Source organism: Gekko japonicus, unplaced genomic scaffold (assembly GCF_001447785.1).
Source record: "Gekko japonicus isolate JY-2015 unplaced genomic scaffold, Gekko_japonicus_V1.1 scaffold603, whole genome shotgun sequence".
NCBI classification, from domain to species: Eukaryota; Metazoa; Chordata; class Lepidosauria; order Squamata; family Gekkonidae; genus Gekko; species Gekko japonicus.
Window position 1 is genome coordinate 284,376 of NW_015169192.1, and position 16,524 is coordinate 300,899.

Genomic DNA, 16,524 nt, shown 5'->3' on the forward strand with positions numbered 1-16,524 from the left:
TCAGGAAGGATGGCTCCAGAGCAAACTAATTTATGCAGCAGCCAAATCGCTCACTCACAACTTTAATGCCAGCAGCTTACAAAGTAGAATTTTTGCTCACAAGACTCCACAGTTTGGAGGGAGGATTGCACAGGGTGTCTGCTGTGGCGAGGGGAAGGGAAAGGAGGTTGTAAGCCGCTCTGAGACTCCAGGTGAAGGGTGGGGTATAAAACCAATCTCCCTCTTCCACTTCCACTTCTTTTATTTCAGGGTGACCAGCTCACTCAGAGTCTTGGGGTTTCTTCTGTGCATCAAAGAAGACTCCTGAAGGTGTCTGAACTGTCTCCCTTCTGCGGAGGTGTTAGGTGCCTATCTGCTGCCTCCTCTGAGTCGTCTATACTCTGGTCCATTACCGGATGCTTCCATTGAGGCAGCAGACAAGCCTTTCTTTTTAAGAGGGTGGAAAGTGGCTTGAGAGATGACCCCATCCCTTGGTACTCTAAGTACTCTACTGGGAAGAAGGGAAACCTTGGTCCACTGGTAGACCACTGACTAGTTGCCAGTAGACTGTTCATTATCAACTGGATCAGATCACGGTGTTTAAAGTCATAAACAAGAATGCATCCTCAGGATGACTTGGCATACACATTAATTACACCTTAATTGTAAACAGATCCTGAGGATGCACTCTTGCTTTGCATATTTAAAATACATCAGGGGACTTTGGGAATTCTAATTTTCTATCTGTCTTTATTTGTGATGATCGCAGATCAGCCCAGAATAACACAAGAGGCTGAAGGCAGCTCACTCCTTCCTGCACATACACTTTTTTTTTTTTTTTTGGTCCTGTCGCACTGCTGCCTCTGGTCAACACAACACCAAACCCTGAAAATCTGTTTAGCAGAGAGGTTGGTAGTAAAGAAGAAGAGATTGGATTTATACCCCGCCCTTCACTACCCAAAGGTGTCTCAGAGCGGCTTACAAACTCCTTTCCCTTCCCCTACCCACAACAGACACCCTGTGAGGTGGGTGGGGCTGAGAGAGCTCTGACACAAACTGCTCTTTTTCAAGGACAGCTGTGCCAGAGCTTGTGACTGACCCAAGGTCACATCAGCAGGTGCAAGTGGAGGAGTGGGGAATCAAACCCGGTTCTCCCAGATTAGAGTCCGCAAACTTAACCACTACACAAAAGCCACAAGCAGAGTCTCGTCTCTCTCTTAAAACCACCTCCATCTATCTGAAAAAAACTTTTTGTTCTGTCTGCAGCTTAGGCCGCACCTGACTGCATCCCTGCTGCACCCTGAGCCCTTACGACCACCTATGTGGCTGAGGGACCCTCCCCAACTGCAAGGAGAACTCTGCGATGCCCAGAAGCTGGGGGTTTGCCCCAGCAAACAAAGAAGGGGTTTTGTGGCATCCTCATGATGAATGGGCTTATTAGAGCAGAAGCCTTCAGTACAATAAAACTTCCATCACACTCAACCCGTTTGTCTGACGTGCCCCAAGACTTTTTGGTTTTGCTGCATTAGACTTAAAACAAGACGAGTAGCCATGTTAGTTTGCCTGCAGCAGCAGCAGAAAAGGGCAAGAGTTCAGTAGCGCCTTAAAGATTAACACATTTTTGGCAGTATATGAGTTTTTGTGAGTCACTGGCTCACTTCTTTAGATACCTGAGGATCTCAGGAAGTGAGCAGTGACCCACAAAAGCTCATGCCCTGCCACAAATTCTGTTAGTTTTCAAGGTGTTAATAAAAAGAGAATTGGCCACAGTAAACAAGGCTGAATGGGAACGTGTCCAAGACCAATATGCAAACAAGAGACTTACAGACATGTCCTCCATGGGGAACATAAGCAGGTCCCGGAATGGATCGCTGTAAATCTGGGCCTTTCTCTGGGAGATGACATTTTCATAGTCCAGGGGTTCAATCACCTTCGTTTTCTCCTATGGGATAAAAGAGGGGGGAGGAAAGCAGGTCAACAGCCCGTCCCCTGCAAGCTTTACAAACTGGTCATGAGCATCCATTGGAGGTTTCCCCTGGTATTACTGGAAACAAATGACACATATCCCTCCCACACCATACATTCCATGCAGCTTTAGTGGCCAAGAAACTGAGCTATGAATCAAGAAACCCCGCGGTTCAATTTTTGCTCTCTTCTATGAGTTCACTAGCTGGCATGAGGCAAGCCACATTTCTGCAACTACAATATGGAGGGGGGATAGTACTGGTCTACCTTACAAGGCTGTTGTAAGGCTAATGGCAAGTCAATTAGTATAAAGCACTCATTATTCAATAAGCTATGATTAACTTCATGCCAGCATCTAAGACTTCTCTGCTCCAGGGCATCTAAGGGAACTGGTGCCATCTATAGGCCACGATGAAGCAAGCGAAATTTGTAAATAGGAAGAAATCTGGATTGCGTTACTGGGAGGCTGTTCTTTTTGACCCAGACCAGGACCAATGAAATAGCAGGGAAAAAAATATGACAAAAGTTATTATGGAGAAGGTCAGAAGGTCAGCCAACAAGCAACACCGTGTGACTTGTGTTCTAACTCCAGCTGCTGCCTTGTGATGAGCAAGCCTCTTTAATGACATAGCTGTTGCTCTGCAACTACGAAGCCAGACTACTAACAAAACAAGAACACATAAGTCATGCTTATATCTCTCTGAAGCTCTGGACTTGTATAAGAAGTTACTCTGATTTAAAAACCCAAAACACCAACCTTGTTTTCTACTGCTACATGCAGAACTCAAAGTTTGTAATGGTGAAAATAACAGACCTGAATCACAGTGCGCAAATGCAAAACACTAAGTCACATGCAAAATTCATGCGAAAATGGGAACCGGTAATAAACTATCTGACAAGACATGAAATAATCCCATCTAATCCACAGTCTCACAAAAGTTTATTTGTCTGAAAACACCAACAAAAAAATAAAGAAGACCCAATCAAGGAAAAAGGCAAACTAACATACTTAGTTCATTTTACCCAATACGAAACCCAGTTTCTGGCACATTAGTGATAATATTAGATAGCTATTTAAAAACTGTTATAATATATGGTAGAGTCATTAGGGTGGCTATGTAGAATGCATAATTGTAAGTTTGTAATACTTGGTTCATATATGTATTTATGTGGGAAAATAAATAAAAAATAATTTTAAAAAATCCAAGTTAAGGTGGGGGGGGGGGCACCTGCATTGTATGCAGAATATCCCAGGTTCAACCCCCCCCCCAGCAACTCCAAGGTGAGATTAGGAAATACCTTTCTCTGCTGAGATCACAAAGTGTCACTGACAGTCCTATTGGCAGGCCTCCCACTTACCTGCTCAGGTCAAGAAATTACCAATTCCCAGCCCCAATTCCCCTCCCCCCGAGGAATTGAAGAGCAGGAGGAAAAAAACACAGCCTCCACATAGTGACACTCTAGATCAGGGGTCCCCACCCTTTCTGAATCTGTGGTCACCATTGGAATTCTGACACAGTGCCAGTTCACACAATAAAATCCAGTTGGAAAGTGCACTGAAAGTGGATTGAAAGTGGATTATTTAGTGTGTGTGACCGCAGCCAGTGTGGTGCACACAGCTACAAAATCGCTGCTGTGGCTTACCTTCAGTCTCACAGTGAAGATCTTTGTGCTGTGGAGGCAGCTTCTGCTAAAGCAACATTTTTAAAAATCTGCACAGCCAATCAGAAGCCTTGCTGGAGAAAAGTCCCACCTGGCCCTGCCCACTTCCTAAATACACTGGGCACCTCAGCGGGCACCAGGTTAGAGACCTCCGCTCTAAATATTTTCCCCAGGCTGCATAGTAAAGACCAGAGAACTTAGAAGAGACAGCCTAGAGCAACACCATGTAGTGACCTCACATCCTCCCCAAACATTGCCCTTCCCAGGCACTAGTAAAGGTAAGGGTTTCCCTTGCTCGAAAGCCAGTCGAATCCGACTCTAGGGATGCGGTGCTCATCTCCTTTTCCAAGCCGAAGAGCCAGCGCTGTCCGAAGACGTTTCCGTGGTCATGTGGCCGGGATGACTAGAGACTGAGGCGCACGGAATGCTGTTACCTTCCCACCGAAGCGGTACCTATTTATCTACTTGTAATTTCTTGCTTTCGAACTGCTAGGTTGGCAGGAGCTGGGACCAGAGACAGGAGCTCGCTCCATCATGCGGCACTCGGGTCTCAAACTGCTGAACTACTGACCTTCCGGTCTGCAGTTCAGCATCTTAACCACTTGAGCCACCGCAGCCCAGGCACTATCCACCCCCAGTCTCCTGAGGTTTGCTGAGGCAGTGTTGGGAACCCTACATAGTGGTCTGTGTGGAGAAGCCCTGGGTCAGTGGTACAACACATGCTATGCCTGCAGATGGTCCCAGGTTCAGTCCCTGTAACATCCACTTAAAAGCTCTTGGGGCTGCATAATTTGGGAAAGACCATCCCCTGGAGCTCTGTTGCCAGCCAGAGCAGACAGTGCTGTCCAAAGGCCGGTGCTGGTATACGGTGGCTTCATAAGTTCCACAGGAGAGCCAAAGCAAGGTCCTTCTAACTTGAATCTTTTCCATTTTGAGTTGCCTGAGAAGGAACTCTGGTACCTTGCAAAATATTCTGATTTATCCTCTAGGATGCACAATCACACCTATGTGGAATGCTTAATCATTGCACCCATTTGTGCTCAGCATGAACTACAGAAGAGTTGTGGCAGAGGGCAACCTGTCTTTCATGAAAGGGTATCTTCCTTTATTCCCTATATGCTTCTAAGAATACATAACATAATCCCGCATTCATATTGCAGTCCAGCAGAGAACAGTTACAATATGTCTTTTTGATACAGACACAAAAAACCTGGATTTAAACCTCGTTTTGGTTGCTTGCACACTGAGATTTTGCTCCAGTTTGGCAAGCAATCTGGAGCAGGTTTGTCTGGAACGTCAATACAACATTGTCTCCTAATTGTCCATATTCCAGGATTTACCCTGCTTTGCTCTGATCTTTCAAAAACCTGGTTTGATATGGTATTTTTTGAAAGCATCTTTGCATACCCTGTGAACTGAAAGGTGTGCATTTTTAAGGTCCCAGTGACATCAGTTTTATTCCTGCCTTAGCCTCTCACATCTTTCTCACCACCAATGAAGGGCTGTCACGGTCCCCCTTCTTCTTCGGAACGGCGCCCCCGGTGGCCGTCGTGGAACTGGTCGCTCACGCCCCGTGGGAAGTGGGGTGACCCTGGAGGTTGCCGGTTTGCGGAAAAGACGGGGTGGAGAAGGACCTCAGAATGACAGAGGGCGAGGTTAAATACACCTCTAGTGCCCCTCTGTCCACACGTCGAGCCTTTCCGTACGTCGTCTCTTCCCTCTCTCTCGCCTTCAGCCCGCCTCGTGTCTCTTCCTCCCCGGTCCTCTCTTGCCCCCGCCTTTTATTTCCTCCTCCACCGCCTCCAGGGCCACACCTCTTCCCGTCCTCCCGGCCCCGCCCCGCATCAAAAGGGAAGACGCCCAGATGGCTCTCGAGGGGTCCCGGGGCTGGCTTCTGCCCTCCCGCGACCCCTGGAGCGGGACAAGGGCTTTTAAGGATTTTTTTTAAAGTGGCAGCTACAAGATCACTATAGACAGTCAGTCAGTCAAAACCTTTATTTGCACAGACTGAAAACAAAACAACAACACAGGAACCACATAGATCACTATAGCATTGTAATGATCTATTGCTACAATCTGCTAGCTCCTCTGAATTCCAGCTTTCAATTTTTTAAAAAATAGTATATCACTAGCCTTATTTCGGGGGGGGGGGGGTGTTCGGTTGTGACAGAGATACATCTTTCCCCTTATAACTCTGCAGTGAAAAGAGCTTTTTTATAATGAAAGCTGTAAATTCAGAGGAGCTAGTACATTGTAGAACCAGGTTGCTATAACATTATTACACTATTTATTTATTTTAAAAAATTATATGCCACCTTTCCACCTAAATAGGGTCCCCAAGGTGGCAAACATCAGACATTAAAACATGTAACCATTAAAAGAACATTTAAAATACATATATAAATATTTAACAATACAATAAAAACCTATAAGCATACACACACACAAGAGGGAGGAAAGCCAATAAGAGTTTACTGGGGTACGCGAAATGAAATAAAAAAGCCTTCACCCACTAGCGGAAGACATGACAGAGGAACACAGACCAATCTCCTTGGGAAGGGTGTTCCAGATTTCGGCTCCATGACTTAGAAGGCCCTTTCTTGGGTTCCCACCCTTTTAGCCTCGGATGGCAGGGGCACCTGAAGGAAGGCCTCCAAAAATGACTGCAGTGGATGGGCAGGCTCATATGGGAGAAGGTGGACCTTAAGGTATGCTGGCCCAAAGCCGTATAGGGTTTTAAAGGTCAATACCAGCACCCTGAATTGGGCCCAGAAGCAAATTAGGAGCCAGTGAAGATGGAAAAAGACTGAAGTGGAATGGTCCCTGCGACCCACTCCAGTCGACATTCTGGCCACAGCATTCTGTACCAATTTCAGCTTCCAAGCAGTCTTCAAGAGCAGCCCCAAGAAGAATGCATTTCAGTAATTCCCACTTTTTTTTTTTGCTGTCAAGTCACAGCTGACTCATGGCAACCCTGTAGGGTTTTCAAGGCAAGAGACATTTGGAGGGGGTTTGCCACTGCCAGCCTCTGTGTCATGACCCTGGCATTCCTTGGAGGGAGGTCTCCCATCCATATACTAGCCAAGGTTGACATTGCTTAGCTTTTGAGACCTGATGAGATCAGCCTAGCCTCAAATGTCCATGTCAAGGCTGCAGTAATCTATAGCAATCATCTAATTGCTAATTTTCAATACAAGCCTGAAAAATGCCCTCCAGTGGTATAGAATGGAAGTTATGATCACAGGGCCAGAAGCAAGGAAAGTGCACGGAAAACTGCTGTGTGAGTGTTCTGTTCCGTTTCCAAATGCCTTTGCATTCACGGGCAGCAACATGAGAATCATTGCCGTGTGGAAGCAAGCTTTATCCCAGTCCCTAGAAGGCTCTAAGGTTTGTAACCATCCAGTTTGGTGTAGTGGTTAAATGCATGGACTCTAATCTGGGAGAATCGGGTTTGATTCCCCACTCCTCCACTTGCAGCTGCTGGATGACCTTGGGCAAGCCATAGTTCTGTCAGAGCTGTTCTCTCAAGGGCAGTTTCTGTCAGAGCTCTCTCAGCCCCACCTACCTCACAGGGTGTCTGTTGTGGGGAGGGGAAGGGAAAGGAGTTTGTAAGCCACTCTGAGACTCCAAGTGAAGGGCGGGGTATAAATCCAATCTCCTCCTCCCCCTCTTCTTCTTCATCATCAACATCATTAGGGTTGCCAGGTCCTGTCCATTTGCTGGTGGGAGACTCTGGGGGGCGTCCCTGGAGGGGGCAGGAACGTTCCCAACATGATGCTGTCATGCAGAAGTGACATCATCACGTTATGGAGGCAGCTTGAACTGCAAGCGGAAAATTTGCCACTTGGGAGTTCAGGCACCAGCAACCCCCACTTGTAAAAAGCATTTAAAGGGTCCCTTCAAATGATTTTTACAAGCGGGGGCCATGTGCACCTGAACTCCAAGTGGCAAATTTGCCGCTCGCAGTTCAGGCGTTGTGGATGGTGGCTGCCCCTCTCCCTCCTCTCGTGAAAGTTTTAAAGGGCCCTCCAGCTGATTGCCAGGCTGTGTGCTCCAGCCGATCAGCTGGAGGGACCTTTAAATCTTGCAGGAGGGGAGAGAGAGGGGTGGCCGCTGGTGGTTGCTCTTGGGGGTGGGGCTCCTCCACTGGCCAGCTCGGGAAATCAGGGCATCCCTCACCCCCACCTGGAGACTGGCATCCCTACCATCCATAGCTCACAGCCCAGATACTCAGAGGGCAGAAGATACATTCCTGCACACAGATATCTGGAAGCACTTCCTGGTAAAATCAATCTAGGTTGCTTCTCTGTGCAAAGAGCAAAAAAAGACCTTTTGACTCAATTGCCAGACAGAGACACAAGGTTTGAACTGAGCTACATGCCTGGGTCTTTCCACTCTGGTACAACAGTCACATGCTTGGAATTCTTGGAGAAAATTAATCTGCAGAAAGGAAAGGATTTGCCAGCAAAATTCAAGTGCCACTGTTATTAGAGATTCGATGCCCTTCTGGGCTATTGCAACACTCTTGACCCTGTTTTCTGGATCTCTTTGCTAAGGACAAAGCGGTCACTTGCACACTGTGTAAACGTCCTCGAACACTCAACTCACAATCCCCCATAAACCAAATGAGTTTATATTTGGATTAAGGCAGAGAATTATAAACCAAAAAGAAAGTGAAAAAAGTAGTATACCGAGAAAGTCAGAATAGAATCCTAATTGACTCTGGGCAACTTATACAAGGCATTATTAAAAATTTACTCATTTTTTATGTACAGCTGCCTTTTAATCTACAAACAGGTTTCTCATGGTGGCTTACAAGGACTGAAACAAGCATTTCACCTATAGTAGTCCATTCAAGGCTCTCCACATTTTGTCACTCTTGAGTGGAGCCATGAAACAGAACCCAGAATCAGGCTCTGCATGAAGCTGTCTTGTACCAAGGCAGACCACTGGTCCTTCACGATCAGCATTGTCCACTCTGGACGGCAGCAGCTCTCCAGGGTCTCAGGCAGAGGAAGGTTCTTCCAAAGACTGCCTACCCGGGACTGGACCTGGGCCTTCCTGCACACAGAGCAGGTACTCTGCCTCGGAGCTGTGACTCCTCCAGAAAAAGGAGTGGTGGTCTTGCGTTTCCAGCTGTTGGGGACAGGAAAAGCAATCCTAGACTCCTCTCCAGTCCCTTGTACTTTCTCTCGTATAGGTGAGGAGGACTTTCCCTGCAGAAGTGAATGGCTAAGTTATGCACTACAGTTATGGAAAGTGTTGCACTGTGACTATTATTCATAGAGCTGTCACAGAGAGTAGTACATTGTGTGTCTCTGCTGCATAGATCGGACAAACACCTACTTCAGCCTCCGAGGACTCCTTGTAATATACAACCCCACCCCAACATAATGACCGGCAATTTTCATGTCTGTATGTAGCTTTGGGGGCAACTTTGCCAAGACACACCATAAGACAAAGTACAGGACCAAGCAGAGAGGGAAAGGAGGAGGGTTGCCAGGTCTGGCTGGGAAACTCCTGGAGATTTGGAGGTACAGCCTGAGGAAGGAGAAGAAGAAGAGAAGAGATTGGATTAATACCCCGCCCTTCACTACCCAAAGGTGTCTCAGAGCGGCTTACAAACTCCTTTCCCTTCCCACAACAGACACCCTGTGAGGTAGGTGGGGCTGAGAGAGCTCTGAGAGAAACTGCTCTTTTTCAAGGACAGCTGTGCCAGAGCTTGTGACTGACCCAAGGTCACATCAGCAGGTGCAAGTGGAGGAGTGGTGAATCAAACCCGGTTCTCCCAGATTAGAGTCCGCGCACTTAACCACTACACCAGACTGGCTCAGGGGCCTCAGTGGGGCACAATGCCCTAGTGCCCACCCTCCAAAGCATCCATTTTCTCCAGGGGAACTGATCTGTGTAGTCTGGAGATGAGCTGGAATTCCAGGAAACTCACCCCCACGTCCCACCTGGAAGTTGCTGAATCCTAGAGGATGCTAGAGTAATTAACACAGCAAAGATGCACAACCTGACTGAAGTGTAGGTAAAGCTTTACTCAGGAACTAACAAAGCTGACAGTGAAGTGGAGAGACATCGTTGGCTGAGAGAGAGAGAGAGAGAGAGAGAGAGAGAGAGAGAGAGAGAGAGAGAGAGAGAGAGAGACAGACAGACAGACAGACAGACAGACAGACAGACAGACAGACAGACAGACAGACAAAGTGTGGCACTTCTGAGAAGGAGGAGGAAACTGCCCTGAGAGTAGCAATCTGGAGACAGACAAGAAATGACACTAAGAGGAGAGAGAAGGTGCTGACTTTACTCTCCTGTCTGTCTCCTTGCTGCCCCCTGCAGGGTTTTCTTCTCTCTTCTTTATACACCAGACATTGCCTTTTCTAACAGAGGGGAACCATGGATGGTGTTTGGGGAGGCCACCCTGGCACAGAGGCAGTAGATACCCAGAGATTTTATTTATTTAAAATATTCATACTGTGGTTTACCTCCTTAGGCTCAAGGTGGAGGTTTCTGTCGGCCATCATGGAAAGAGGAAGACACTCCTGCATTTTTCTATAGGGGTCCCAAATTAATCCTCTGACCTATAGCTGGGCCTCTAGTTGCAAGCAAAGGGTCTACTTGCAAAGGCAGAAAGGTGAAAGGATAAAAGGAAGTACTTCTTCACCCAAAGAGTGATTAACACATGGAATTCAAACCATCTCATGCTTTGCCGTCCCCGTCTTCTTTGACCTTCAATCCTTCTATAGGGGTCCCAAATTAATCCTCTGACCTATAGTTGGGCCTCTAGTTGCAAGCAAAGGGTCTACTTGCAAAGGCAGAAAGGTGAAAGGATAAAAGGAAGTACTTCACGCAAAGAGTGATTAACACATGGAATTCAAGGTGCCCCCGATGTGCGGAAATAAGTATCCGCACACCAGGGGGCGACTTGGCTATTAGATATATAGATATGGAGCAGAGGTCCATCAGTGGCTATTAGCCACAAGGTATAGATAGGAACTCTCAGGCTGGGGCAAGTGATGCTCTGTGTTTGGAGGGGGCAACAGTGGGAGGGCTTCTAGTGTCCTGGCCCCACTGCTGGACCTCCGGATGGCATCTGGTATTTTTGGCCACTGTGTGACAGAGTATTGGACTGGATGGGCCATTGGCCTGATCCAACATTGGCTTCTCTTATGTTCTTAAGGGAGCCAGGAAACAAGGCATCCATAAAAGAGAGGCATGGATAAAAGGAGAGAAAAGAGATGCAGGATAGTTCACAGGCGGAGCAGGAGCCAGGATCTCCGCACAGAAGCAACTGCACGGCAAAACCCTCCCTCCTCAAAATGACTGAGCCCTTAAAAGAAGTAAGGAACATAACAGTTTCCTTACCACCCATTTTGCACTTCAAAGGGCTGTGGAAATTTTAAAAATCCCCATGGACACGCCTACGCTACAAACTTAAACCACTTTTCTGTGACAAACATCCCTCGTGGCCCCTTAAGAGCTGAAATACGACAGATTACCACCAGGGAACTGGAGAATTCCCAACAAAAGTCGACAACTACCAGGACACAGTGAGGGGTGTGGAACATGAGGATTCCTCGACAGAATTCAAAACTGCTTTGTTCAGAATTTGGTTTTGGGGAGAAGGAAAGAGGAGACTGGAGTTGGTATGGAGGATGCCTACTTTTACTGTGCAGCTTACGGGTTCCCAGCCTTCAGGTTGGCCTGGAGAGCTCCCAGAATTAGACCTAATCTCCAGACTAGAGAAAATGCCTGCTTTGGAGGGTGGACTATATCATATTACATCCCTGCTGAGCTCCCTCCTCCTTTCCCACCCTCCCGAGACTCCACCCACAGGAATTTTGCAACAGGGAGCTGGCTGCCCTAGAAAAGCTGCAGGTCCAACTGGCCTGGCGGAAAAAAAAATATCCTATACCTTTTAAAAAGGCTTAATAGGCTGTTGTAACAGGTGATATTATTTACCACTATGCAATGAAAAGCATCAGTTGTCTATTTTGACACACAAATCTTCCATTAATGGGACAGGACCTCTTTCTCCATGTCCAGTTGGCAACCCTTTGCTGCTGGCACCTGGGACCTCCCCCATATGTCTTTCACATGATCTGAGCTGAGCCCAGCGAGTCTGTCATGGCATAAAAATTATGCTCCAAAAATGAGAACAAAGGAAGTAGAAGATACCATATGGCAGGCACACAAGTGTCAGCCTCCACATTAACATACCAAAGAGGAAGTGATTTAACGTTGAAATGTTCCTCTATGTCTTCATGATTAAGTTTCACAAATTTCATAAAGCTTGCACTGCTTTTGAAGTCACAGCTTTTCTACTCAAGGGTAGGAGGAATGTGCTTTTAACTTTTCACCAAAAAGCTTTCTAGCACATTAGATTCCTCATTAGGACACTAATGACTGCAAAGACAAAATTACAGAAAAGCGCATCACCATACGCACTTGGGTAAAAATAGGACTCCCTCTCCACCTCTGACTTCTTAATCCACAAAGATAATTTCATCTTGTATTACTGGAAGGCTTGTGTGAAGTCATTAAGATGAACATCAATCCTTTCAATTAGCTCCTGCACGCCTCTGGCTATTAGGCAAAAACATCTAATCAAATGTAATGTAGAAGAACATGGATGAGCAAGTGCTAATGGCAGATCTTACATGGTGATTAAGATACATCGTTAAAAGCTTGTCAACCGAGAGGTGAATATCCAACAAGCCCAGACTCCCCCATCAAGATGTGTCTGAAGGGCTGCCTTCTCCCATATGAACTTGCCTAGGGTTGTCAGACCCCCAGTCCGGCCAGGGGATCCCCCGGTCTTTGGGGCTCCAATCTGCCAACAGCCAGCTGGCTGGCGGGGAAGCCCCACCCCTGAACAATCATGATGACAACACATGGAAGTGACGTCATCGCATTGCCACCATGGGGGGGGGTGTGATGCTCTAGTTTTGGGTTTTGGCTTTGAGGGCAAAAAAAAAGAAGATCCCAACCACCAGCAGCCATAGGACCTGGGCAATCCTAAATCTGCTAGACAGTTGGAAGAGTCATCAGAGTCTTCTCTGGATGTTTCTCTAGATGTTATTTGGCATTTGGGCCAGTACCAAGGATTGGCTTGGTGGCAAATCTGCTGAGGCTTGGCCTATCCATTGTCACTAGAGATAGGAATTCGCCACAGAGGCTGACAAAGTATCACTACTGGAAGGTACACGACTCTTGCATGCTCCTTTTAGCCCTGCCAGCTTAAAAGAGTGTGAAAGATTCACATACCACTCCCTCCTTCAGAAAGGGGTAGATGTGTGTCCTCGCAATGTGGTGGTACACGGGTTACCAGGCTCATAGTCCACCCAAATCTGGATCCAACTCCATTAGAAGTTTTACTACCTTTTTAAAAAAAATAAACAATGGGATTTTACATCCATTTAACTATGTGATGCTTTTATGTGCTGTGAGCTGTCTTAAAAGGTCCTGAGGCAGAAACACAGCATACATTTTAGAAATAGATATATACCTTTCAGGGCCATGCAGCCATTACAGGCACAGAGCCTCCAACAGAGAGGGAGAAAAAAGCTCACAGATCCCATAACCCAACTTTAGCAGCTCGTCTTTGTCCGGAAAGAGGGCACACCCCTGGTTTCTGCTCCCAGAAGGAGCTGGCTTTTCAATCTAGTGCTTTTAGTTGCTAACAGAAAAGCAATTTATTCCTGGCTCTTTCCACTCAGACAAAGCTCCAGATGCTCTCTCTCTCTCTCTCTCTCTTTAAAAAAAAGCCCTCAGATCTCCTTATAAAAGCAGCAACAGGCCAGGCCAGAAAACGGGTTAGCTGGAACAGCTGAAACCTTTCCATCACAGAGGCACTCTGGGAAAGGTCTACCTCATCTGTGGATGATTGTCTGCAAAGAATTCTTTGCAAAGCCTCCACTTGGCTGCTAGCAAAGGGACTAAAATCTGGGCTGAGGAGCCCCCTAGATTCCCAATGCAAAAATTAACTGAACAAAAAACGCTTTCAGAACACCAGGGGACTTTGTGCAGCTCCAGCAACAAACAAGAGGGAGAGTCTAAGAACCATATTGTCATTCTTAAACAAGAAGGATCTAGAGGCCCTGGAACCTTAACCTGGATACACACAGCAATTGGCTCCTTACATTATAGTTAGCAAAGGGTTTGTATTGTCATGCTTCCTGCTTTTACAAACCCCCCTCTGAACTCTGCCTGTCCCACCTCTCCTGATGCCATTGGCTGAACTGCTCTGATGTCACGGCTTCTTCTGATGGCCACTGATTTAACTGCTCTGCTGTTACAGGGGCTACACAGACTAGGACTAGGCTGCTGAGGAGACGAGGGATTCCCTTTCTATAATCTCAACAGAAAGTCACTGGCAGGCAGATGAATAAAAATAAATGTGCCTGTACTTCAGAATATTCAGGCAGAGGGAGGTGTACATATATTAGGTATACCAAGCTTTACAAAAATACTTTGCAAAACTGCACAAGTACAAGCTTTGCATCATGAAAAGCTTATGAAAGCAAAACGCACATAACCACAGGAATGGGGTGGAGTTAGGGTTATCAACTTCCAGGTAGCGCCTGAAGGTCTCTTGTAATTACAGCTGATTGGTTCCCCTGGAGAAAATGGGTGCTTTGGTGGGTCAACTCTGGCATTATATCCAACTGAGGTCCCTTCCCTCCCCCACCCCCCCCACCCTTCCTAAACTCCACCCCCAAAATCTCCAGGAATTTCTCAATCCAGAATAGGCAACCCCATATGGAGCTAATCATCTGTGGCATCCTTACCTCATAAACATATATGTTTCTTCCACCCCAGGATACTCATATTTAAGGAAACTGTACCTGGAGAGGCAAGCCTTTAAGAATGGCTGAGTAGACTAAAACCTGTACACATCCGCTACAACTCTCTATAGCAGTTTTTCATGTGCCCCAAGAACAGACTGAGACACCCAAGAGCTAGAATGACTCAAATAAAACCCAGCCTCCATTAGAAAACTGGGCACATAGTTCTCTCCCCAGGATCAATGCCAGAGAAAAGGAAGAGAGGTTTACCTGCTTAGGGCTAAACAACTCTCTAGCACCTCTCAGCTCCTGAATTCAGAACAAGTTGGGAACACTGATTCCCACTCTCTAATGCCTTAATTGTCTTCTAGCCAATGTCTTCAGCCTTGAGATAGCACTCTCATTCCAAGCTAACAGAACCCATGTTGAAAAGTTGCCAGACACTTGCTACAAACCAGGAGAAATATCCAAGGAGCCATTTCCTCAGTTTGCAGCTTTCTGTCTTATGAAAACCCAGACCCGAGAAGTTGCTTCCTGTTCCTGCCATCAGAAGAGTCTCTCACACGGCCTCTCTACATACCCACCAGCTCTTAAAGACTTGGCACCTTTTAAGGGGCAGCTTATGGCATTTTAATGGCCCAAGAAGCATCTTCTTCCTGTTCCACCCTGGATGGATCTAAGGCAAGCTCCAGATGCAGCCTGACTGGGCAGAGGGCCCTGCCAATGTAGTGCCTAAACTAAACATACCACAGAAATCTAATCTGGTCAGAAACTGGGCTTGGGAGGACAGCAACCAGTGCCACACTTAAAAAAAAAATCTGGGAATGCTGTATTCTTACACGGACAACCCCCAGAGCTCAGAGGAGCCACTAATATTCCCCAGAAGCACTTAGGACAGGGGTGGCCAAACTTGCTCAACATAAGAGCCACATAGAATAAACGCCAGATGTTTGAGAGCCACAAGACACGAACAAATATTGCACACATGTTTTTATTGAAAAATATGCAAAATTGCCTTTTATTAACATTAAATTAGACTGTGTGAAAGAGCCACATGCAGCTACCGAGTGTCGTTCGGCCACCCCTGGCTTAGGACCTTCTCCCAGGTCAAAATGTGGGCACAAACAGAGAGGACTGAACACAGAAAGCTGCCTTATATGGAGTCAGAAGTCTGGTCCACCTAACCTAATCTTGTCTTGCCTGACTGGCAGAGACTATCCAGGACCTCAGGAACAGAAAAGCCTTTCCCAACCCAAGATTCTTTCATTGGAGCTCCTGCCAGAGATTGAACTTGGAACCTTGTGCATACAAAGTATACACGCTACCACTGAGACAGAGCATAAGATCAACTAGCTCAACTTTGTCTACTCTGACTAACAGTAGATATCCCAAAAATCCTTGAACTGGAGATGCCCAGGGCAGAACAGATCTTCTGCATGGCAAGCATTATATTCACAGAACCATGCATATTACCAGATGAGGATATACCTTCATTTTAGGAAATCTGAGGAAGACAGGTATGACTAGAGAATTTTGGAGACAGTTTCTCCATCTTCGCTCAACGATATACAACATAAAGTTCCAGTTCTTTAAGACTGTTTCGAGATGTTACTTGACCCCTCAGCAATTACACAAATTTAGCCGAACTAATAGCCCCATGTGCTGGAAAGGGTGTGGACAAGAAGGGACCTACTTGCACTGCTGGTGGTCCTGCCCCAAGATCCAACAGTTTTGGACGAGTGTGAAACAACAAATCAAGACCATCACAGCTCAAACCATCACTTTCACACCGGAATCCTTTCTGCTGAACTACTGGAATGACTCCATTCAGGACCATAAAAGAGAACTCATCTCAACTCTCCTGGCAATAGCCCCCTTAACCATTGCTACTAACTGGAAATCCCCTGCAGCACCATCAGTAGCAGCCTAGCAGGAAAAACTTTGGGAACATTATGTAAAGGCAAAAGTTTCTGATTCACTCAAGAGTTCACAATCAGACACACCACATCTCTCCAGGTTTGTGTCAACCTGGTACCCTGTTGTCTCCTACTTACAAGCCCTAGACATTCTCCCTCCCCCCAACCCTCTCTATCTCAAGTGGTTAACCCTGTAGGTTTGAATCTCTCCATTT

At 46.6% G+C, this 16,524-nt stretch overlaps 1 protein-coding gene across 1 annotated transcript in view; it reads right to left on the minus strand.

The window, feature by feature from the left end:
• Positions 1-10,127, minus strand: part of DOCK11 (dedicator of cytokinesis 11) — a 112,429-nt gene extending 102,302 nt beyond the window's left edge. Inside the window, exons 1-2 of the mRNA XM_015416254.1 lie at positions 10,092-10,127; positions 1,805-1,921 (exon numbers count right to left, since the gene is read on the minus strand). Of these exons, the coding sequence (XP_015271740.1) occupies positions 1,805-1,921; positions 10,092-10,127 (153 nt within the window). The remainder of the gene's footprint in view (positions 1-1,804; positions 1,922-10,091) is intronic.
• Between the last annotated feature and the right edge of the window lie 6,397 nt (positions 10,128-16,524).